The sequence below is a fragment of the Oncorhynchus kisutch genome, linkage group LG4 (genome assembly GCF_002021735.2).
Source record: "Oncorhynchus kisutch isolate 150728-3 linkage group LG4, Okis_V2, whole genome shotgun sequence".
Taxonomy (NCBI): Eukaryota; Metazoa; Chordata; class Actinopteri; order Salmoniformes; family Salmonidae; genus Oncorhynchus; species Oncorhynchus kisutch.
In genome coordinates, this window is record NC_034177.2 from 43,081,792 (window position 1) to 43,107,311 (window position 25,520).

At 41.1% G+C, this 25,520-nt stretch overlaps 1 protein-coding gene across 6 annotated transcripts in view; it reads right to left on the minus strand.

The window, feature by feature from the left end:
• Window positions 1-2,138: 2,138 nt before the first annotated feature.
• Window positions 2,139-25,520, minus strand: part of slc23a4 (solute carrier family 23 member 4) — a 31,847-nt gene continuing 8,465 nt past the window's right edge. For 2 of the 6 annotated variants that reach the window (XM_031822992.1, XM_020481054.2), the window contains exons 3-13: window positions 20,491-20,625; window positions 19,957-20,114; window positions 15,652-15,811; window positions 13,677-13,858; window positions 13,037-13,157; window positions 12,209-12,365; window positions 10,284-10,537; window positions 9,984-10,148; window positions 9,236-9,344; window positions 8,952-9,047; window positions 3,226-6,731 (exon numbers count right to left, since the gene is read on the minus strand). In XM_031822992.1, coding sequence (XP_031678852.1) covers window positions 6,478-6,731; window positions 8,952-9,047; window positions 9,236-9,344; window positions 9,984-10,148; window positions 10,284-10,537; window positions 12,209-12,365; window positions 13,037-13,157; window positions 13,677-13,858; window positions 15,652-15,811; window positions 19,957-20,114; window positions 20,491-20,625 — 1,791 coding nt within the window. In that variant the 3' untranslated portion in view covers window positions 3,226-6,477. Of the gene's footprint in view, window positions 3,101-3,225; window positions 6,732-8,951; window positions 9,048-9,235; window positions 9,345-9,983; window positions 10,149-10,283; window positions 10,538-12,208; window positions 12,366-13,036; window positions 13,158-13,676; window positions 13,859-15,651; window positions 15,812-19,956; window positions 20,115-20,490; window positions 20,626-24,973; window positions 25,138-25,316; window positions 25,444-25,520 lie in introns of those variants that run through there. The other 4 variants (XM_020481053.2, XM_031822994.1, XM_031822993.1 and 1 more) reach the window with 4 other exon arrangements.

The following is a 25,520-nucleotide window of genomic DNA, read 5'->3' on the forward strand; positions in this document are numbered from 1 at the left end:
AATTTCCTAATATAACCTTTCAGATATTTTCATATCTGATCAATAGTCTTCTGATTAATTAATTATTTACTTTACCTCACGTTAGTCTCATTCCAAACGTTGTAAATTGTTGGTTATCTGCATGAACCCAGTCTTCACTATGAGTCATCCATACATCAATTGTCTTAAATCATTTATTTATTAACTAACTAAACAATCACAGAAGTGCACACACAATCAAACAAAGTAAATATGTTTACAATAAATGATAAGGGAATGTGCCCTACTGGGTTAAACTGGCATGGGGGCTTGTTAGTCAAAAGGGAAGTGGGGTCGACTGAGAAGTCACTACAGAGTTAATAATTATAACAATTGAAATGCTAATCCTTTGCACATGAACGCTCACTCATTCGGGAACAATTGCAATCAATATATATATTTACGCTCAGTGTGTCCTCGTGATCGCTATTGAAAAGTTAGTTTCTGTTGGAGAGTTTTCGTCCTCTCTCTCTCTCTCTCTCTCTCTCTCTCTCTCTCTCTCTCTCTCTCTCTCTCTCTCTCTCTCTCTCTCTCTCTCTGTCGTTGTTAGAGGGGATAGTTCAGAGCGACATTCATTCATGTTGTTGTAGAATGGATGTTTCGGCAGTTGTCGTTCTTCACTTTCAATGATACCGAATTCCTAGCTGCAGACTAGTAATTCATATCAAAGACTTGTTCTTATTCTGTCGGTATCGATAGTCTAAGAGTTTAACCACGTGGTATGGTTAAAAGATTCGGTCTGCAACCTTTGTCCCCTCCTAATGGAGAAGAACATGGTCTGGTGAGAACTTCTCAAAGTTGGGGTTTTATTCGGGATTTCAGAAAAGGGGTTGTCCCAGGATGCCTGACCCTAACTGGGCTCATGGGCGGTCCTCTGATTAAGTTCTACTCAAAAGGGAATTGGAGTTTCCTTCATTAAACAGTCCAAAATCACATTACACAATTGTATGAACAGTATCATCCTCACTCATTCATCTTATACAACAATTAGATGTAAACCTCATATCTGAGGCTATTATATAAACAGCGTTATGGTAATGTGGCCGCACCGTCTCCCATGAGCTTCCCCAAGTTGTAACAAACGGACCAGTTCGTAGCTGGATTCTTCACTGATCTTTTATACCTTCTCCGGGAACATAAATGTTTTTCGGACCTCAAGTTCTGTGAGATGGAAGAAATTCCTTTGTTCTCTATGAAAATTCACTCTGTCTCTATACTCTGTGGCCATGAGGAGATAATCTCTTCGAGGAATTTACGACCTCTCTGACTACAGCAGCCTAGTTGTAGGAGGCAGGGAGAGGGGATGGGGCTTGCTATACCCAAAGAGGGCAATGTCATGACAACATACACTTAGTATTACTTTCTTAGCCACAGTATACATATCTCCCTGGCATATTACATTATTTATGCAGCAGCATACAATACATGTTTGGACTCACCCTTGTGCTCACTTGAACAGGATGGTGGTGCTGCGGTCCTTCGTGGGCACCGATACGTTTTATCTATAATTTTTCTTTCGTATTTATCTTCATATGACAAGGATTAAAAAGGATTTACCAGTAGATTGTCAACTTGATTCATGACGATGACTGCTAGCTAAGATTTTTGAAAGTCAGTCCAATCAAAGCTACTGTAGATATAATCAGGCAGGTTATATTCAGTGTAACAGGTTACACTGTTCCTAGGCCGTCATTGAAAAAAAAAATTGTTCTTAACTGACTTGCCTAGTTAAATAAAAGGGCAAATAAAAAATATATTGTGATTTGACGTCATGTTATCTGCGGCCAATAACTCTGAGCCTTTGATAGGCATTTTCTAATGTAACTCTATGGCAGCACCCAAGGGGCTTGACATTTCTAGCTCTTTCTAGCTCTCCCTTAAACTTAGCGGTGACGCAGTGTCCCAATGAGTGACAGAACACTGTGCCAATCACGGTGCAACGCTTCGTATTTTCTGCTGGCTTGCCCCACCACAGAAAGCACTGAGCTAGGCTGAAACATCTGCATTTTGGAGCTGCCTTACTCAAGAAAACAAAAAGAGACAATGTTTGTATGCGGCTTCATTAACTCAATGATATAAATATATATATATTTACATTGTTTTCAAACTGATATGTGACACGTATTAATACCAAAATAACATGCAAAGCAGGAAAGCCCCCCACCCCAAAAATATGTGGGGCTGCCACTGAGAGAGAGTGAGATCTCAAAAGTCATGTGAAGTAAATTACAGAAAGGCAGAACCATTTAAATGTAATTTTAGTGACAACCTTTTAGAATATTGATTACTGACAATATTGCATCTATGCAAATCCCTCTTTGTCAAATAACTGGCATTGCGTTAGTGTGCATGTGTATGTGTGCGCTTACGTGCGTGTGTGCATAACAGCTGACCTGGCCATATCACCCATGTTCTATGTGATAATGCTCTGTTTGGCCATTAAAATTGGGATTTCCTCCTTGGCCAGCGTGCCAGGAAACAGGCCCAAGTCCCAGATCCCAGCAGAAGCCTATAATAGTGCTTCAAGAACTGTCTCACAGGCTTTAGTTGTTAATACCCTTAACTAGGAAAAGGATGAGTTCAGGACTAAGTTGAAGTGATAGATTTGAACGGGCCATACATTTAAACATGCCCAGGCAGCTCTGACATTGAAGAGGTAAAGGAAAACAAATGACACTGTTTTTATTTTTTTCTTGCCTGTCAACTTGGGTATGGTGTAATGTCCCTCTCTGCGTCTCTCTCTTTCTATCTCTCTCTCTCTCTTATTTTTCCCTTAATCTCACTCTCAGGAAGCAAGACAACAGAATGCAGGCCCAGGTGGATGAGAGGAAGGTGTGAAAGCTGGGACAGAGCAGAGGAGGATCTTACTAAGTAAAGGACAGAAGGTCTGGCTGGCTGGAGGTCTGGACACATATCCATAAAGTTTCTCAGAATAGGAGTGCTGATCTAGGATTGCAATAAATGCACAGGTGTGTGTGTGGGGGGGGGGGTCCTACTCAGATGTCCTTTATGAATACGGGCCCTGGTGTCCTGTGTGCTGAGAGGGTGTGAGAGAGGCTGGAACCTCGTGGAGCCTCTGGCACTGCAGCAGAAACAGAGGAGGAGGAGGAGGAGGAGGAGGAGGAGGAGGAGGAGGAGGAGGAGGAGGAGGAGGAGGAGGAGGAGGAGGAGGAGGAGGAGGAGGAGAACTGTGTGAGGATCAGACCAGGATGTTGAGCAAACTTTATTAGGGGTTGTCTGTGTGTCTTTGGATTGAAATGTTTTGGAGAGCTTCACAGTGGAAAGGGGAGACAATTAAGTGTAGCTCTCAGAATTTCCCCAAAATTCCCCCTTTGAAGTCTCCTGTTTTAAATGAAGTACAAAGGAAAGGAAAGTATTTACAGTACACGTGTGGATGGGAACCATCTAAATGAAGACTAAATCAATATAATATTGTTCACAAATCACAAATATTTGGTATCTCATAACGGTTTAACCTCTGAGAAACTTTGTGTAAAATATGTTCCCTTCGACGGAAATGCTTGTACAGAGGCTGAGGGGCTCTGTGTGAGATGAAGTAATCTTCATAACCTAGAATGATAGAAACAACATACAACATTATCATCCATCCACACCAAATATTTCATATTTCCCTCAGTAGATATGGATGAAAGTCATTATTGGAGTAATCTGAACTGAGTATTGTACATATTTGACAAATCTGGTCACAATGGAATATTGTTTTGGACACATGTATTCTCCTAGGTTTAATACAGAAATGTTGTTGTTCAGTCTGCAGGGGATTTAGTATTGTAGCGAGTAAAACCATTATGGAAAAAACAAGTAATTTGTCAGAGTCATTTTGCACAGTCAGCACCGGATCCAGCATATTTCCACAGTGCTATTTTCGGTGCAGATTTGATACAGCAAATATGGCTTGTCCTAGAAAGTCACGATTCTACCGGAGACTGTGGGGATTTTCTTTACTGCTTCATGCGGCTAATTACAGTGATCATTCTGCTGTCTATGAAGAACAGATGGACAATGGGTTTGATGGTCATGCTTGGTGAAGTGTGAGTGCATAAGGGGACATTTGTTCAGTCCAAAAATTCAGTGATGGGAGTTGGTAGGGTTTTAAAAGGGGTGGTGGAGGCAGGAGGGGGAGGAGGGTTTCACCAACTGAATTTATCCTAAGCATAGAGTACTGTAATGACGACAGATGGCATCTGAAGAGATGATGATCTCTCTGGAGCCAGATTGGGAAGTGCCTACTGTGTACTGTAGCTATGATAAGATGTGCTGACATGCAGTTTTCAGCCCACCATGAAGCATCACTATAGGATCATTATGAGTTATATTGGTTTACTTTAAGTTACAGTATGCTGTTCTTAATTGGTTTAGGTATATTACTCCGGAAACAGTCAACTATATGTGATTTTTCATGGAGAATCATATTTGCTCATGTTGAAAATATACTCACTGTACTGTACTTCTATGTGTGTGCTATTGCTTTATGCATTCATGTGAAGCATCAGATGATCAGTGGCAATTGTAGTTGAGGGAATTAACTTGAAAGGTTATATATTATGTTGTCTACTGTCTTCTAGTGGACATTTGAAGGTAGCATTGATGGTGTCAGTACATTTTCAAACAAACCCTAAAGGAGAACAGTTAACTTAGTTCATTTTTGACTGGCAGTATTATAATTGACTGGGAGGCATCTGGCATTAGTTTGAGAAGAATGCCATCTCCTGGCACATTGCAGTAGGACACTGAAGCTGATTCCGTTCTTACGCTGACCAGCTCGCTACCAAAGATTTCTAGAACTGTGTTGCTACTTAATGGTAACAGTATGTCAGGGGAGACTACTTCAGTAGAGGATGAAAGCAGAGAGGCTCAAACAGTGTGCCTGACAGTAGACGTGCCCGAGCTGGGTGAAAATGTGGACAAGAAACAGTGACCCTGGCCATACAACTGTGCTTCCATGAAAAGTCCCTTCGATAACACATTGCAATTGATTCATCACAATGATTTAAGGGTTTGTTCTAGATGTGATAGTGAGAACCATATGTTTCCCCCTTGTGGTTTTGTTGCCTACAGTTCTATAATTCTGTCAGTACTTAGGCATGTCCTGATAAACGTTCCTCACATATTTTAGTTTTTCAATAGATAACTTAAGTACTCTTCCATACTTTCTACATTAAGGACTCAGCTAGGTCTATTTGGACATGGCTGACTTTTATTCAAACAGCAAAAAGACAACCACCTTTTCCCCTTTTACATGAATAACGTTTCACTAGATTTACTCATATAGAAAGAATTTCACATCCTCACAGACTGAGGTATTATTAATGGGGCTAAGAGGTGAAATCACATTCAATTTGGCAACTCTTTGAATTGGAGTGTGACACAAAGCAACCCATTTCTTTGTATTTCCCCTGTGAGAATAACACACTATGTTTATAAATCATGTATAGAGTATGACATACAAAGAATACAAAGAATGTTAGCCTTTTCTAGACAAATCTTAATATGCAATAAATATGGTTCAAGCCACATGCTCTGCAGCACATCACACGATGAAACCTTTGGCAAGACTTAGAGAGAAAAGAGTTAACATTCTTTCTCTCTCTCCCTCATTCAGCCCTTTACCCACCAGCTGTTAGAGTGAAGAGAGAGATGGCGTCAATGGTGAACCCCACCTTTCAGAACGCAATAGAGGATGTGAATGTACTCTTTGAGGTGAGACATTTTTCCTTGGATATCTGTCTCCTGACCTCTGATCTTTCTAATCACATGGGCCATGTGTGCCCAGAGGACTTTGGGTGTACTGTGCTGACCACTGGCAGAGTTCTTTCTCAGCTTGTACAGAGCCATCAAGCAGGACCTGACAGTGAAAGCTGAGGAAAAACCTCACAGATAAATGATAGCTCTATGTTGTGGATTGATACTGTACTGATACATATTGTCGTCTTCATTTCCAGGGCTCCATTAAAACTTTTCCATTAATCATTATAGGTAGTGTCAAGAATGATTTCATTGGCTACCTTTGTACTATCGTATCACCGAATCAAAATGACAGTTTGAGATACATTTGAATCATATTGCAGTTTTTAGATTTTTGTTAGTATTTAAAACTTTACAGATATTATTATTTTTGAAATCTTTAAAAGTGATTTTAGTCCAATTATTATATGGTTCCTATACAGTGTGTTCAGTAAAATACAAGTTCATTTAAAAAATATATATATATTTACAACACTTTACTGTAAAAAAAAAAGATCACAACAAAAATGTATTTACACCACACAAATGCCTAAATATTATTGCCAAAAGTTCATTTAGAAAATGCATAATCAAATCTTTACAAGATATGAGTATAAAATATTAGACAAAAAAGAACAGAACGGGAGGACCATGTCACGAGAGCTGCCTCTCTTATTGTTGTTGTTTTAGCCCGTGTCTGGTCCTGCACAGTGTTCATAGGGCCACTGATCTGATAACCTCTGGCTTCACAGGCTGCTGCTTGGTCGCCAAAGAGTCCACCATGGCCTCGTCCTGTGAGCTTGGTGCATTTGGAGGGAGGAACGGTACATATCGAACCCAGGAGAAGGAGGAGAGATAAGAGCTAATTCCAAATGGAAGGTTGTACACCTCACTGCTCTCCAAAGTGTTGCTAGAGTCATCAAGGGGGATCTTGTTCCAGTCCATGATCCCCCGCTCCCGCAGGGTGCCTGTGTGGCCCAAAGCAGTGGAGTAGAATGCTTCAACTCATCCATAACAGAGACTGAGAACAGGCTATGATATTGTAGACATGAAAGAGGACTAGTGCATTTTACTCTATGTGAAACGGTTGGATAGATACAGTGTTCCCCATCCTCCCATGCTGGAGACGTAATTTAGTCAAATCTGGGATACTCAAATGAGTGAAATGTTACGTTTGTATGGTACTGTATGTATTAATTATCTAGGTGGCTAATGCCAACGCTAGCTAGGTGGCTAACATTAGGGTTAGTGGTTAAGGTTAGGGTTAGGATAAAGTTTAGGTTAGCTAACATTCTAAGTAGTTCAGGGATACAAACTAGTCACCTTGCGGCGTCAATCGTAATTTTGATTCCTAAATAGGTGACCTACGTGATTCGTGTAGATCTGATGAGAAAAGTAACCAGAAAAACTGCCATTTGGGAACTTTGAAGTGAGGGAGAAAGTGTGGTGGAACAAGTATTGTTAGCATTGTTAAGTATCTTGCTAGCTGGATCGAATTATCCGTTAGCTAGCCAGAGAAATGTTGAGCAATATTAGCCAAATTAACTGATCAAATAATTGAGTTTATGGTGTGAAAATTAGCTGGCTAATAAAGTCAGACAACGTTACAACATCAGATGAGCTAACATTAGTAACCTAATCATTTCATTATAGCATTAACTGGTAACGTTATATGACTCTTCCTTAAGTTATAACGCGTTAGTTGCTTACTGGACCGTGGCAATCTGTGTGAACTGTTAACTAGTTAACTAGCTAACGAACTAATGTCATATATATATATATATATATATATATATATATATATTGGTCTCAACTCTCCAGTATTTGAACACTAACACTAACTACTATATGTGAACTAATGTTTTCCCTCTACAGTATGTGGTTAATTTTCAGAATGAGAGAATTAGGTGAAAATGAAGTGTTGCTTGTTAAACAGTTATGTGTAGCTGGAGCCGGGCCTGGCCTGGCTTAAACTGTATGCCATTTTAGAGGTGAAAGGAACACCACACACACTCCTTTTGCAATACAGTTGATAAAAAGGGCTATGGCAGGTGTACTCTGCCTGAAAGATTTCAATTATGCCAACAAAGGGTATCATGCTCTGCTGTCACATTGTAGAACAGATGTCCAAAGGCAGAAAGTGTACAATGTAATAATGTACATTGTAGCCCAAGTTATTGCTTTTGTTGTTTTGAACTTGACAGTAACACTTGTGTGTGAGTAAGGGGGGATTATTAAATGTTTTACTCAGTGAATGTTATTTTTGCACACATGTAGCCTTGTGCACTTGATCTATGTCTACTCTGATTCAGAGGGGTTGGGTTAAATGCGGAAGACACATTTCAGTTGAATGCATTCAGTTGTACAACTGACCCTTTCCTTTCCCTACTATAGTGGCCACTATAATAGAGCAAAAAAATAGAATGCCTGTTTCACTCTATTTCTACAGCTCCTGAGTGGCGCAGCGGTCTAAGGCACTGTATCTCAGTGCTAGAGTTGTCACTACAGACACCCTGGGTCCAAATCCAGGCTGTATCACAACCGGCCATGATTGAGACGCCAATAGGGTGACGCACAATTGGTCCAGCGTTGGTCGGTGTAGGCCGTCATTGTAAATAAGAATTTGTTCTTAACTGACTTGCCTGGTTAAATTTAAAAAAATTCCCAAATGCTTTATTTAGATGTGTGGTCACAGGCATTCTATTATAAAGGCTGTCATGGTTAACTGCAATATTAGTGTATTGTTTCTTTTCTCAAGACTTGAGTGTCATTTGCAGTAAATTCTAGGCAACAAATAACATTGGGTTGCTTTCTTAATTTTTTTTTGCTGTGAGTTAGGTTCACATTAACCCCTTTATTTTACACACAGAGACTGATCATGTAGATCATATTCTTTGTTGTTTAATTAGTTAAAATCTGCATAAAATGTTAAAGTTGTCTGCGATGAGATTTGAGTAGTTGCAAGGTAGCTAAAAAGTAGTAAGTAGATGCAAAGTTGCTAATTAGCTAAAATTGTCCATGATGAGATTCGAACATGCAACCTTTGGGTTGCTATACATTTCTTTTTGCGTTAAGTAACCATTCGTCTTGTGTAATCATACCAACGTAGCATATCATACTAAGTTGAGTGTCCCGGATGTTTCATATAGTCTATGGAACCAGGCTGGTCCTCCTGGGTGGAAGCTTACCTGGAATGGTGTTGTCAAGGAAGAACCCAAAGAAGCCTCCAATAAACATGCTGGTTGTTAGAAGCACCTGCAGCAGTTGGTCCAGCTCGACCACACCTGACAAAGAGAATACAGTTCATCACACTGGGCCAAGTCACATACTAGAGGAATCTCAGATCTCAGCAACATGACCTCCACTTGCTCTCTATTTTGTTATTCTGCTGATCTTTTTCCACCCAGCTTTATTTGTAAGGAATTGTTAATTTTCTTAGTCATAGTGTTTCATGCGCTATCTGCTCTGATACCTGTTGCTATGGCATCCGGGTTCTTGAATATCCAGTTTGGAATGACAAGCCCGGAAAACATGGAAAATCCAAAGATAAACACGTTCCGAGAGGAGTTCATGTCTGCATACTGTCAAATGATAAGCAGAGAAGAGTTGACAGAGAAACGTCACAAAGTCATTAGGGTTGTTTTAATTCTAATAACTTTCAAAACATTGTACCAAAAATGTATTCACAGATTTCTTGCTTATTTTGAAATTAGCTACCTGAATTTTGCAACCCTACAAGCAGAGTTGGGTAGATTACTTTCTAAATGTAATCTGTTAGTTACAAGTTACTTGTCCAAAATTGTAATTTCTCATGTAACTTTTGAATGACCCAACCTGAGTAATGCAATCTGATTACTTTGAGTTACATTTGGATTACCTTTACCGGCATTAGAAGACAAATACAATCCATCAAACTCATTTGGTGTGTCAGAATAGTGGTCTCTGACTTGTGATCAGACTCGCTCAGGTGGAACAAATTTAAACTTCCGCCTTTTTTCAATGGTGAATTGAATATCATTGAGAAAACAATGCATTTTTTTACAAACATCCTTTCTGAATATAAAAGTAATCTGATTATTATATTTTTGCTGGCAATTTAACTGAAAGGTAAGACATGACAGGTAAGACATGACTGAAAAAGCCTTCATATGTAAAATGTCTCTATATAGTGGCCATTGTACTATTCAACGTATAAATAAACCTAGACAACTGTGTTTTACCTGCAGATTTGAAACTCCAGCTGCAGAAATGACCCCGAACATGACCAAGAACATTCCTCCAATCACAGGTGTGGGGATGGTGGTGAAAATTGCTCCAATTTTACAGAAAAGTCCCATGATGATCATCAATACCCCACCAGCAACGATCACCATGCGACTGCCCACCTGAGAGAGAAAGAAATAACCATGTCTGTTGAGACTGTATAACACCCAATAGCTTGTATAACTTCCATATTCCAAAAAGCATTGATTTATATATAATATGGTCTAAATCTAAAAACAGCCTCTAGCCCCTCTCACCTTGGTGATGCCCAGTGCACCCACATTCTCACTATAGGAGGTGGTTCCGTTGCCCGTGCCCCAGGCCCCAGCCAGCAGACAGCCAATCCCCTCAATGCCAATGCCCCTGTTGATGGCATGCTTAGGGGGTGGAGGGGCCCCTGATAGTCTGGCACAGGCGTGGTAGTCCCCCACCGACTCTATCATGGAGGATAACACCCCAGCCAAGATCCCTATCAGTCCCGCCAGGCTCACAGTTGGCAAACCCCACTGACCTGAGATTGGAATCAGAATAAGGGGTTCCAGTTAACATACAATACATTTGGTTATTTCTATTCATATACAGTGTCTTCGGAAAGTATTCAGACCCCTTTACTTTTTCCACTTTGTTAGGTTACAGCCTTATTCTAAAATTGATTTAATCGTTTTTTCTCCTCATCAATCAACACACAATACCACATAATGACAAAGCAAAAACAGGTTGCTAATTTATAAAAAATATAAATGAAATATCACATTTACATAATTATTCAGACCCTTTAGTCAGTGCTTTGTTGAAGCACATTTGGCAGCGATGACACCTCATGTCTTCTTGGGTTTGACACTATAAGATTGGCACACCTGTATTTTGGGATTTTCTCCCATTCTTCTCTGCAGATCCTCTCAAGCCCTGTCAGGTTGCTGCACAGCTACTTTCAGGTCTCTCCAGAGATGTTAGATAGGGTTCAAGTCCGGGCTCTGGCTGGACCACTCAGAGGACATTCAGAGACTTGTCTTGAAGCCACTCCTGTGATGTCTTGGCTGTGTGCTTAAGGTCGTTGTCCTGTTGGAAGGTGAACCTTCACCCCAGTCTGAGGTCCTGAGCACTCTGGAGCAGGTTTTCATAATGGATCTCTCCGTACTTTGCTCCATTCATCTTTGCCTAGATCCTGATTAGTTCCAGTCCCTACTGCTGAAAAACATTCCCACAGCATGATGCTGCCACCACCATGCTTTACCATAGGGATGGTGCCAGACGTGACGCTGGCATTCAGGCCAAAGAGTTCAATCTTGGTTTCATCAGACCAGAGAATCTTGTTTCTCATGGTCTGAGAGTCTTTAGGTGCCTTTTGGCAAACTCCAAGCGGGCTGTCATGTGCCTTTTACTGAGGAGTGGCTTCCGTCTGGCCACTCCACCATAAAGGCCTGATTTTTGGAGTGCTGCAGAGATGGGAGAACCTTCCAGAAGGACAACCATCTCCACAGAGGAACTCTAGAGCTCTGTCAGAGTGACCATCGGGTTCTTGTTCACCTCCCTGACCAAGGCCCTTCTCCTCCGATTGCTCAGTTTGGCTGGGCTTTGGCTGGTGTTGCCAAACCTCTTCCATTTAAGAGTGAATGAGGCCACTGTGTTCTGTGCCTCGACACAATCCTGTCTATGAGCTCTACAGACAATTGCTTCGACCTCATGGCTTGGTTTTTGCTCTGACATGCACCGTCAACTGTGGGACCACATATAGACAGGAGTGTGCCTTTCCAAATCAATTTACCACAGGTGGACTCCAATCAAGTTGTAGAAACATCTCAAGGATGATCAATGTTAACAGGATGCACCTGAGCTCAATTTCGAGTCTCATGTAAATAAGGTATTTCTGTTTTTTATTTGAACTATTTATTATGGGGTATTGTGTGTAGATTGCTGAGGATTTAAAAAAAATCCATTTTAGAATAAGTCTAACATAACAAAATATGGAAAAGTCAAGGGATATGAATAATTTCGGAAGGCACGTTCCATAATCGATAAACCATACATATTAGTTACCCATACAGCACTAACTACTGAAGGTTGGGTTAGGATTGTGATAAGCCCTGAGTTTTTTCTGAACATGTGACCGTACCAGGAAAAACTTGAATATCAGGTTATGGAGTTATTGCTTATGATCCCACTGAGCAGCTTTGCTTCGTACCTGGATATGGGAATCTGAACCAGGGGGCCTGGCTTATGACATCTCCCTTCAGGTCTGTGCGAGCCAGGTAGCCGTACTTCTCCGGGTCGGAGGGCAGGACATTAGAGATGGTGAAGATGTAACAGATCAGCCATGACAGTGTGATGCCAAGGAGCACCTGAGGAAGAAGTCACACACAGTACTGTACATGCAAATATTACACCAGTCATTATCAGGACCAGGAGTGTTTCCAGACCACGGGAACTGACCAGGGAAAACTTTGGGCTATATAAGGTCCATAAGTGAACAATGAACAACTTTGAGTCTTTGGCCTCGATTCAATCAGCTCGAGCGTAGTGGATAGTTTTGCGTTGTTGGAGGTGTAACTGCAGTATGAGCTGACAAATCAGTGAGTGGCTGCTCGTGTGACACCAACCAATCCCTTCCTTATTATCCCTACCTCGTTAGAAGTTTAAAACGGTGAAAGAGAGAGTAGGCTCTATCGATTATCGAAATTATGACAGGCTAATGCATGGTCTCATGTTAATTTGGATGGGGGGTGATTTATAGCCTATCAGTCTAATTGCGGTGTAGACAATAGAACATCACGCATTTGAGTGGTTGAACTTGTAGCGCAGCTTCATGAACTTCTTACATGGCTGCATGGGATTTGTTGGCTATAAAGTCGGGTGTAGTTTTTCATCCAATAGCAATGTCACGCAGGGAGACACTTGTGGATTGACAGCTCTAACGCATTTCCACACCCGACACCTCCAAAACAACCGCTGTGCAGATGTCGGCTAGTGCGGATCTGATAGAATCTAGTCCTTTATTTTCCAATGGACGTACAGGGAGAAGCTGGAAGATGTAGATCCTGGAGGTGTGGAGTTTCTTGGTCTTGTTGTATGTGGGGAATGGTACAGGGATGTGTCGGAGATACTGGGAGAACAGGATGATCAGAGCAGTTGTCCTGTAGGAAAGAGAAAAACTCTGTTCACAAAGCAGAATGAGCCATCCAGTGGTGCATTTACAATGGGTAAGATTTTTCTAGTATCCACTCACAATCCGCTCTCAATCCACTCTTTAGGTATTGTTTTCATTAGTCCACTGCTGATACAGTCCCAAAATGTCAAGTGTCACATCATCATGATGATGTGGAAAGTGACACTTTGCTTCTTGAAAGTCCATTATCTTGAAAACTTGTCTGCTTACATGCAACAGTAGACTAATGAAAAAAAATACAAAAATATAATTTGAGTGGATTTTTCTTTAACTGGTTCTGACAGCTCATGAGGTCTCCTAAATACCTGTCATCTAGGTGGGACTCTTATGACTAAAGAGGCTTCATGCATAGCTTTTTACCCATAAGAGTAAGAGTAAAATGTCTCTCTTCTCAGCACTTATGACAAATCTTCTACTCTGAGACGCTTTGTGGATATGGGCCCAGTTCAACAGTTGATAACTACAGGCTTGTGGGGAGTTTACACACATAGTGGAGATGCCCCAGTGGTTCCCTGCGCTCATTCCAGCCGAGTCATACAGGGACAGGCCAATCAGAGAGATGGTGGGTGCGATAGTAAGGGGGCCAATAAAACGCATGAAGAAACCGATGAGGCCAGAGAAACCCACCAGCACCTGGAACAAAGAGCCCACCATGATGGAGCCCTGCAGCTGTAGAGGAATACAAACACACCACATGAGCAAACACATCAATAAACACAAGTAATAGTATTTAATCCTATTTCATGTGAAACACATTAATGTGTATACAATATGTAAACTCAGAAAAAAAAGAAATGTCCTCTCACTGTCAACTGTGTTTATTTTCAGCAAACTGAACATGTGTAAATATTTATATGAACATAAGATTCAACAACTGAGACAAACTGAACAAGTTCCACAGACATGTGACTAACAGAAATGGAATAATGTGTCCATGAACAAAGGGGGGGATCAAAATCAAAAGTAACAGTCAGTATCTGGTGTGGCCACCAGCTGCATTAAGTACTGCAGTGCGTCTCCTCCTCATTTTTTGCAGTGCATCTCCTCCTGACCAGATTTGCCAGTTCTAGCTGTGAGATGTTACCCCACTCTTCCACCAAGGCACCTGCAAGTTCCCGGACATTTCTGGGGGGAATGTTCCTCCGATCCAACAGGTCCCAGACGTGCTTAATGGGATTGAGATCCGGCCTCTTCTCTGGCCATGGCAGAACACTAACATTCCTGTCTTGCAGGAAATCACGCACAGAACAAGCAGTATGGCTGGTGGCATTGTCATGCTGGAGGGTCATGTCAGGATGAGCCTGCAGGAATGGTACTACATGAGGGAGGAGGATGTCTTCCCTTTAACGCACAGCGTTGAGATTGCCTGCAATGACAAGCTCAGTCCGATGATGCTGTGACACATGGACTCTCTACCTCCAAATCGATCCTTCTCCAGAGTACAGGCCTCAGTGAGACAAAACCGTGACTCGTCACTGAGGAGCACTTTTTGCCAGTCCGGTCTGGTCCAGCGACGGTGGGTTTGTGCCCAAAGGCAACGTTGTTGCCGGTGATGTCTGGTGAGGACCTGCCTTACAACAGGCCTACAAGTCCTCAGTCCAGCCTCTCTCAGCCTATTGCGGACAGTCTGAGCACTGATGGAGGGATTGTGCGTTCCTGGTGTAACTCGGGCAGTTGTTGTTGCCATCCTGTATCTGTCTCGCAGGTGTGATGTTCGGATGTACCGTTCCTGTGCAGGTGTTGTCACACGTGGTCTGCCACTGCGAGGATGATCAGCTCTCCATCCTGTTTCCCTGTAGCGCTGTCTTAGGCGTCTCACAGTACGGGCAATGCAATTTATTGCTCTGGCCACATCTGCAGTCGTCATGCCTCCTTGCAGCATGCCTAAGGCACATTCACACAGATGAGCAGGGACCCTGGGCATCTTTCTTTTGGTGTTTTTCAGAGTCAGTAGAAAGGCCTCTTTAGTGTCTTACGTTTTCATAACTGTGACCTTAATTGCCTACCGTCTGTAAGCTGTTAACGACCGTTCCAGAGGTGCATGTTCATTCATTGTTTATGGTTCATTGAACAAGCATGAGAAACAATGTTTAAACCCTTTACAATGAAGATCTGTAAAGTTATTTGGATTTTTACTAATTATCTTTGAATGACAGGGTCCTGAAAAAGGGACGTTTCTTTTTTTGCTGAGTTTAGATACTGGTGTATCAAGGGTTATCAAAAAATTATCAAACTTGCTCTCTTTACATTTACAGTATTGTCATTTAGGAGACACTTTATATTTGTCAATCACATTACTAAAAGGCAGCAGGTAACCGAAAAGTTGCTGGATCGAATCCCCAAGCTGACAAGGCAAAAATCTGTGATTCTGAACAAGGCAGTTAACCCACTGTTCCCTGGTAGGCAGTCATTGTAAATAATATTTTTTTCTTGACTGACTTGACTAGTTAAAAACAAATCACCTCTCGCATGCGGCTCTGCCACACATCTATGTACTCAGGAGAGGTGGTGTTGACCAGGGAAGCGTTCTGGGTCCAGGCAGGGCATGTCCACTCTGGCATTGACAGCATAGCCATGGAGGGAGCTAGAAAGGCAAAGGTACCCCCCTGAACAATGGGCAGTCTGAGGGATAGAGAGAGGTGGGAGATAGAGGGGAGAGTAAGACAGATACCTGAAATCATAAATTGCAGAGATTAGATGTTCTGGATAGAATCTTTAGACTGTTACATAAGGAATTATTCCCCTTTATAGTATAATCAGAAACCGACTTGTCTTGTGAAGTAGTAGTTTGAGGTTATGGTTGGTCAGGTTAGACCAGAGATGAAACAGCAACACTGGCTCTTTTGCCATCTTCATGTTCTACACAGATCGGGGACTAGGTTGATGGTTGGCTTTTCTGAATAATGATTCATCAAGCATTTGCCTGCATGATTATGGATTCAGGTGAACTGTGCTCTGTGTAAGGTCTCTCAGCTTTTGCTCCATATACCTTACTATCACTTTGGGTCATAAGAATTGCTCTAATCCATAAAATAAGTCAGGAAAGGAGAGAGCTTTTGCAACATTTACGTCCAAAATAAACTTAAATACAGTACATACCCTTCAAATTAGTTGATTCAGCTATTTCAGCCACACCCGTTGCTGACAGGTGTATACAATCAAGCACACAGCCATACAATATCCATAGACAAACACTGGCAGTAGAAAGGCCTTACTGAAGAGCTCTGACTTTCAACATAGCACTGTCTCAGGATGTCACCTTTTTATCAAGTTAGTTCATCAAATTTCTGCCCTCCTAGAGCTGCCCTGGTCAACTGTAAGTGCTGTTATTTTGAAGTGGAAACATCTAGGAGCAACAACGGCTCAGCCGGGAAGTGGTAGGCCACACAAGCTCAAAGAATGGGACCACCGAGTGCGGAAGTGTGTAGCGTGTAAAAATGCAACACTCACTAATGAGTTCCAAACTGCCTCTGGAAGCAACATCTGCACAATAACTTTTTATCAGGAGCTTCATGAAATGGGTTTCCATGGCCAAGCAGCCGCGCACACAAGCCGAAAGATCGGGGGAGAAGGGCCTTGGTCAGGAACCCGACGATCACTGACAGAGCTCAAGAGTTCCTCTGTGGAGATGGGAGAACCTTCCAGAAGGACAACCATCTCTAGCCAGACGGAAGCCACTCCTCAGTAAAAGGCACGACACCCTGCTTGGAGTTTGCCAACAGGCACCTAGAGGACTCTCAGACTATGAGAAACAAGAACTTTTTGGCCTGAATGCCAAGCATTACATCTGGAAGAAAACTTGCACCATCTCTACGGTGAAGTATGGTGGTGGCAGCATCACACTTTGGGAATGTTATTCAGCGGCAGGGACTGGGAGACTAGTCAGGATCGAGGGAAAGATAGAGAGATCCTGCTCCAGAGTGCTCAGGATCTCAGACTGGGGCGAAGGTTCACCCTCCAACAGGACAACGACCAGAAGAACACAGCCAAGGCAACGCAGGAGTGGTTTCGGGATAAGTCTCTGAATGTCCTTGAGTGGCCCAGCCAGAGCCCAAACTTGACTATCGAATATTTCTGTAGAGACCTGAAAATAGCTGTGCAGAGACTCTCCCCATCCAACCTGACAGAGCTTGAGAGGATTTGCAGAGAAGAATGGGAGAAACTCTTCAAAATACAGGTGTGCCAAGCTTGTAGCATCATACCCAAGAAGACTCAAGGCTATAATCGCTGTCAAAGGTGCTTCAACAAAGTAAAGGGTCTGTAAAGTAAAGGAATACTTATGTAAATTTGATATTCGTTTTTTTTTTCTATACATTTGCAAAACTTTCTAAAAACCTGTTTTTGTCTTGTCATTACGGTGTATTGTGTGTAGATTGATGAGGGGGGAAAAAATCTATTTAATCAATTTTAGAATAAGGCTGTAATACTTTCCAAATGCACTGTATGTGGGTCGATCTTGAATTGTGGTGGCATTTGCATCCTCCGTCTTTTGCAACCATGAAACACACTGGAGTGGTTGCTCCTGGGGTTATTGAACATGAAGCCACACCCGTCTCACTCGCATTATAAATTCAGAATGAGAAAGTGTAGGTTATAGAGAATTATTGTGACACAAAAATAGAAAATCATTCAATTAAATAATGAGGAATTATATGAGGTGTAAATAAGGCTAGCCAACATTTTACATTCCATCGTTTTAACACAGTTCTACCTTTGACACTGCCAAAACATCTGCTATGCAGGTATTGGCAAGCGCAGATCTGATATAATCTAAATTTGACGAAATATGTTAAGGTTTGTTAAACATTTTCAACATTAGTGTACTGGTATATTGCGATCATCTTTGAATTCTGGGACTTTGTTTTGTCAATCTATTTGTGTAAATGATTTAAATCTCAGTTCCAAAATACTTCAATAATATCTCACAGCTGTAATGTGCTGACTGCTCAACCGACAGGATTTCCGGTTTCTAATTTTCCAAATCTGGAGTCAATCTGATTAGTGCTTCATGAGAATAATTTGTAAGTATTTTTAGCTTTAGCATGCAAGTTACAGTGCGGACATATTTCAAGCAGCAATTTATGTTATGGAGTGAATCTGATGTATGGTTCATGAGGAGAAAATAATTGCAGATGATTTTGAGCATTAGCATTACATACAGATGTAGGGATCTTAATTTAAACCATTTTGCTACAACAGGAAAATAATAGAGTGATCAAATTAAGTGATCAAATCCTACACCTGTAAGTCTTTGTGGAGTGGAGTTAAAAAGGGTTTAAATGGACATGTAAAATCAGATCTGCTTATTTATCAATAACTCAACCAATCCCTTAGTTTTGCTCGGACTAAATCAATCATCTTTGCTTGAGTTATTTGACCATGTCAGCTTTGCTGTGAACCCCTAAAAAGATGATAGAATGTTTGGGATCTGCCCAAACATAATGCTTTGCCACATTTTTTGCAGTATTACTTTAGTTCTTTATTGCAAACAGGAGGCATGTTCTTGAATATTTTTATTTTCCTTCTTTTCACTTCGACATTTAGGTTAGTATTGTGGAGTAACTACAATGTCGTTGAGCCATTCTCAGTTTTCTCCTATCACAGCCAGTTAACTCTGTAATTGGTTTAAAATCACCATTGGCCTCATGCTGAAATCCCTGAGCGGTTACCGTCCTCTCCATCAACTGAGTTAGGAAGGATGGCTGTATCTTTGTAGTGACTAGGTGCATCGACACAGCATCCAAATTGTAATTAGTAACTTCATCATGCTCATATTCAACGTCTGCTTTTTTATTACATTTTTACTAATCTACCAAAAGGTGACCTTCTTTGCAAGGGACGTAGATGGGGGTAGTCATTCAAAAATCATGTTCAACACCATTATTGCACACGGAGTTAATCCATGCAATTTACGGTATTATCTGACTTGTCGAGCAAATCTTCACTCCCAAAGTTGTTTAGGCTTGCCATAACAAAGAGGTTGAATATTTAGTCAAGGCTGTAACAACAAAATATGGAAAAGGTATAGGGGTGTGAATACTTTCTGAAGGCACTGTATACTTCACCACTCCTCCTGCATGTGACCAAGCAAATCTCTTCTATTGACCCCATGCCAATTCAGGCTCGATGACCTGGAATTGTATGAGTGGGGGAGCTGAGCTCCATTACCAGTTCTTCAGTTAGAGATTCAGCTCTTGATGGCTTTAATTTCACAAAGACCCAGTGCCCAGTCGAGAATATGCTATGGTGTGAGGCTAATGCAGCACACTGACTTGAAAAACTGGCTCTGAATATCGACAGAGTCTTAGAAAGAAAGGTGAGAGCTCATACTCTACAACCAAGCTAATCAGATGCTTCAGCAAAATCAATCTTTACAATAAACGATAGTCTACTGCTGGATCTCCTGGAAAGTATGACAACCAAATCAGATAGTGTTTTGCCTTAAGTAAAATTCCAGGAAATTGCCATGGATTTTATTGTACTTTGTTTTGATTCCCACATGACAATACAACAAAGAGAAGCCTCGCCCCTTTGATGTCTGGCAATTCATGACTAGTAGATTCCCTTATACAGTGTCATGGTTGGATGACTCCACCTTGATATTGCCCAGGATATCTTATCGAGGTCAATCTTTATTGACCAAATAAACAATAGACTCCCTTGTACCTTCTTCTCCCTGCTTTTGGCCCCATTTATGTTCACAGACACTCGGTTGCTGTTGAATAATTTGTCCAAAGCCATATCCAACAAACCACAGCTTCACTCACCTGATTCCGAAGGTGACCTGCAGCAGGGTGCACACGCCTGACACAAAGAAGATGGTGCTGATGAGGTGACCCTGGGTCAGGCCATCGTGCTGCAGACACAGACCCTGAGACAGGATCAGAGGGATGGCAATTATCCCCCCAAACGCTGTCAGTAAATGCTGAGGAGAGGGGGACATGGATGTAAGAGAGGAAGAAGAGATGCACTCATGACGGTTACCTCCACTGATACTGAGGCCAAGATGAGCAGATGAAATCACAGGTACAGGAACAGTACTTGCCATCAGCCTCAACAAAACTCACACAGTTGAAACTCTTAAGATCTTATTCTTGAGGCCCTCATGTGACTTTGTGATTTTATTTTTCATTTGCAGCCAAATTCATCCTCAAAAACTAGGTTAGTTTGACTGTTCATCCAATTGATTACATTGGCTGATCAAATCAATGGAATCCCAAGGAGGCCCAACCTCTCCAACCTCAACCAGTGAGAAGGGAACCCTGTGGCCTCCAATAAAACGGAGTAGGGATTGGATTTACCTGGATGCCCAGGATTATGCATAGGTACCAGGCTGGGACGTCTGTGACACAGTAGGCCAGCTTGTTCTTGTCATCCTCCTCAGAGAGGTCGGAGCCCTCTCCATCATTCTCCAGCTCACAGAAATGCCCATGAATCTACAGGACAGATAGCAAGGTCTTATTCATTAGGACAATGGAAAACATTTCATTCTGCAACGGAATAGGAAAATGTGCGTCTCTTATTGGCTAATCCAGGTAGTACCTCCCTGTTTCCGTGCATTTTCTTCTGTTTAATCCCAAATGGATTGACTCACAGGCATAACATTACCCATACTACAGGAATAATACAGGCATAATATCACCTAGAACAAAAGTGCAGTATCAGTCATAACTAGGGTTACAAAGCTATCAGTAATTGACCAAAGTTAACGAAATCTTTAGTAATTCACCCATCGCTCAGCCCCGCCCGGTTAATTATAATTAAAAATAAAAACTCCCTCAACAGGCTCTACATTTCAGAAATCACAGCAGCAAGTATTCCTGGTGCACTGTTAAATTATTTTTGCCATTTCAATATTTATTTATTTAGTTTTTGCCACGGCCTGGCTTTCATGTGATTTAAACGTGAGCTTGTGCGAGTTGTCGGACTCGACGACAGTTGCTATCTATTGGAGCACTGCAATTGGTTGCCCACAATTCTGAGGTGGGGCATATCGAAAGGTCAATTAGCAGGTAATCTATGGTAATTTTGGTTATTCATACTTAAGTTCAAGAGAAAATAGCCTAATTAAAGAAAAGAAACATCTAATCAACAATGGCAAACCCTTGATTTGTTTCACTTGCCACAAGCTTGGCAGCAAAACATTTATAACAAAGACTTGACTTAAAAGAAATGTGTGTAAAAAAATATATAAAGGATATCATGCTGAAACCCTCATATTAAACACCAATGGTATTCACTAAGTTGATGGTTTATATTTTGGATCATGTTTTCCAGCTTTGTCATTCTATTATTACATTTTGTATCATCTTATTTGATTGTTTTATATATTTTACATGTGACATGTAATAACACAGGTGTAATATCACCCATAATATAGCATACAACCCAAAGGGGTTTTCAATTATTTACTGAAAGTGTGTTTGTTTACAGTCAACATTAGAATCCCATGTCACGTAAAGTAGTTGTAACGAATCCCTTTTTGGCCCGGCAGTCTAGGGGGGGATGGTAACGAGACCCGTAACATAACTCATGCAAATTATAATAGTGACAAAGTGAAAATGCAAACGAAAAACCACATACAACTTAATTACCGTCAAACACTCAGGGTTTAGTTGAAAACACACGGTAAAGGGGGTGCAGGAAAAAGGGCTGAGCTGGAACCAAGGAAAGAAACAAATATCCCAAAACACCCCTAAACTAGACTAGCATACTACTATACAGCTAACGAACTAACCAAAAATACAGTGGGTGGTCCACCCAGTTCTACCTAGTGTTCTTAGACAAAGTAGTCCTACGGGTAGTGTATGCCCATGGGCAACTTGTCTTGGTTCCCCCTTTTCCCACCATCAAACACCATAACACAAACAATACCTCACAGGAGGGGACAAAGTGATCTGGAGGTGCTAAAACAAACGAGAACTACCGAGAGACTGTATGAGAGACTGTATGACAGAGGTATTGACAGAGGTATTGACAGAGGTAATGAGCTCCAGAGGAAACAACTGAATGGGTTTTTAAACCAAGGGAAAGGGGATGTGATTGGGTAATGGAAACAGGAGGAGGTGTGTCTTCTGATTAGCGACTGATTGATGACTGATTGGGGAATAATGATTGCCACCTGTGAGGAGGGGAGAAGGAGAGAAAAGAAATACACACATACACACACACACACACAGGATACACACACAGAATACCTGTATCCGTAACAGTTGTGCACCAACGCTAGCCTATCAGTGTTAGCTGAATAGATTGCCTCAGAGATGCATGTAGCCTGTTGGCATGCGTTAGCAGTAACCATTTATTTTAAGGTATTAGCAAATAATTGGCCAATAAGACATGACTTCTAATAACTTTTCACAGTCAATGATTTGCACCAGAGAGCCGTACAGTATGTTAGTTACGCATGAGGGACTGGAATGTTGAGGCTCAGGTGATCATCAAGGCTGTACCATAAGTAAACAACACTTCTCAGCCTACTAAGAATGAGCACCTTCATTCTGCTTCACCAGACCCATCCTAGAGTACAAATTATTTCATTTCAAAATATACATGTGACTGTTGGGTTGAAATAGCATGCACGTAAACAAGCCCCATTCAAAGGTGCTCAAGTCACTCAGTTCTTATGAATTCACTCTGACTTCTGGGAAATGATGACTATTCTAGACCGTTTTTACAACGGTAGGCCTAAGCAATCTGGAGAGCACCATCTGTGTTATGCTATGTGGTTTGGTAAGAGGAAGAGATCAATATATTACCAAGGCTGAAAATCACAGGGAATTAGTTTACACATGAGAGTTTACACATTAATATATGTCAAAACCTATACACAGGGTCGGGGAGTAATGGATCACAAGTAATCCATTACATGTAAGGGATTACAAAAAAAACGTTAACTCTATTCTGTTACGTTACCAGAAAAAGTATAGTACTCAGTAGAAGATTACTTGGAAGATTACCTTTAAATTTAGAAAGGAGGTTTGCGGAGGTTTGCGAAAAACAATACTTGACACTTTAAGTTTGATCAACCTGAGCGAGTCTGACCAGAAGTCAGAGAACACTATGATGACACACCAAATGGGTTTGATGGATCGCAGGAATAGAGCATGAATAGGCTTTTGTAGACTACAGTCCAATCTATGTCTTCCAATGGTGCGACTGCTGTCGGCATCCAAAGATGATCCAACTTGAATAAACGCTTGGAGGTAAGGATGACAGCAGTGGTGTCGTCTACGGCGATACGTATGTCATGTATTATTGTTATCTACATAGCGCATTGATGTGAATCACACGGCTGCTCTCTCATTTAGCTATTTTTGCCTTACGGATTGTGGTTGTTGTGGATGGCTGTTCACAAATCTAAATGTGTTTTTGAACCCAATAATGGTTGAATTCAAGAAGTTTAAGGAGCCTATCAATCATTGTTTTTGAAACCAGTGGACAGCCAGCGAAAAATGCGCTCTTGCAACAGCTGCATAGTGAGGATCCCAGCCTACAGAATAAAAGTGAGGCTTTTATTGCTCAGTCCTAATGGACACATGTTCAAACTCGCACACTTTCTATAGACTTAAAGGGACCATCTGTAGTTGCTACATCCATTTTTGGACTGTTATATAAGTCATATGTACTGTATATATCCATTGATTCTTGAAGAATATAACCTATAAATGCCTCATGAGCTTAGTTCAACTGTCACACTCCATGAGAACCCAAAATATAAGCTTGTTTTTCTCCAATGTTTGTAAACATTGTAAATGTAAACAAACACTGTATAGCTTCATAGCATAGCTAAAACAATCATGTTGATATGATGGATGGTCAGTCCTTGCATCCATAGCTCTGTCTATTAATCTGAGAGTAGTTACATTTCTCCAGGCCTACCCGTCAGCTTTTGGGACAAGCATTTTGTTATTGTTTCATCTGTGGATTTTCCCTTTAAACAGCTGCATATTATCAATATATCAAAGTGTCACCAACAAACAGGTAAACAAATGCAGCATATGGCATTCATTTTTCACATGTAAATAGCAATCATGACAATAAAAATGGTAGTAGTAAACAACAGTGTAGGGCTGGCTAATAAGTCCTTAGTTTTGGGGTCATGCTCAGGTTAAACAATTTGGCAAATCTATACTTCCATATTTCCAAGTCCAATTCTTGAAGATCAAGGGGTATAACATTTATTGGAATGACTGGAATTCTGATAGACTTTGTTTTTTAATGTAAAGCTACAATTAAATTATATTATTATATGTAGTTGAATGTGATGGGAAGCCTACATAACCAACCCATAAAGTAAAATGTAACATCCATATATGGCCAGCTATGTGAACTCTAACATTGGTGTATCCTGCAATAGATTTTGTCAATTGGTAACATACATTTTTGTCTTCTTCTAATGCCTCTAGAGGGGAAAGTAGTCTAAAAGTAACGGAATGTAATCAGATTACGTTACCGAGTTTGGGTAATCCAAAAGTTAAATGACTGATTACAATTTTGGACAGGTAACTAGTAACTGTTACAGATTCCATTTAGAAAGTAACCTAACCAATCCTGCCTATACATGTAATAGGTTGCACTTGCAAACCTATGTAGCCCAAAATGTAATATTTGTGTAGATAAACATCTCTAAAAGTTCCAGGCTTAAAGCCAGTACATGTAACATGTCCTGCCTATACAGTGTGTGTGTCCATAGGTCCAATAACAACATAACCTCTACTCATAGCCACAGCAGAAAATGTCAACATAATCCTCCAGAAGTGGAATAAATGTGTACATACTCACAGCAAATGTGTCGTTTTCGAGACCATTGCTTTCCTTCTCTGGAGACATGGCTCCAGTCTGGACTCAGCTAGGATGCTGGGTCCTGTGAGTTATGAGTGAAACGTCTCAACAAGAAGTGTACTACCTCGACCTCTCTTTCTCTGTCTCTCACAATGGTTAACTATTGGAAACAATAACACAATAAGTGACCGTAACACTCTACTGTAGTACCCATTTGTACAGTATAATGTATTGTAGAACGGCCCCAATTTATCTACAAAAGATAGGTATGCCTGCTCAATGCATTACATTTCCATCCACGTGTTAAGAAATGTCCCCTTTGTAAATAAACATGTTTACTCACTTGACTGTGTGTTTGCCTCTAGTAGTGTCTCTGTTGGCTCTCTCCTTTCACTTCAGTGATAATCACTTGATAGATCATTATTTATCTGGCCAGGTATATAATATATGACTGGCCACCCTTAATAGCCCCTCCCCCATCCTCATTTATTCAGAGCGCTGTCAATCTTGCTCAGATTGGAGAGAAAAGAGAGTGTGTTTGTTCTCG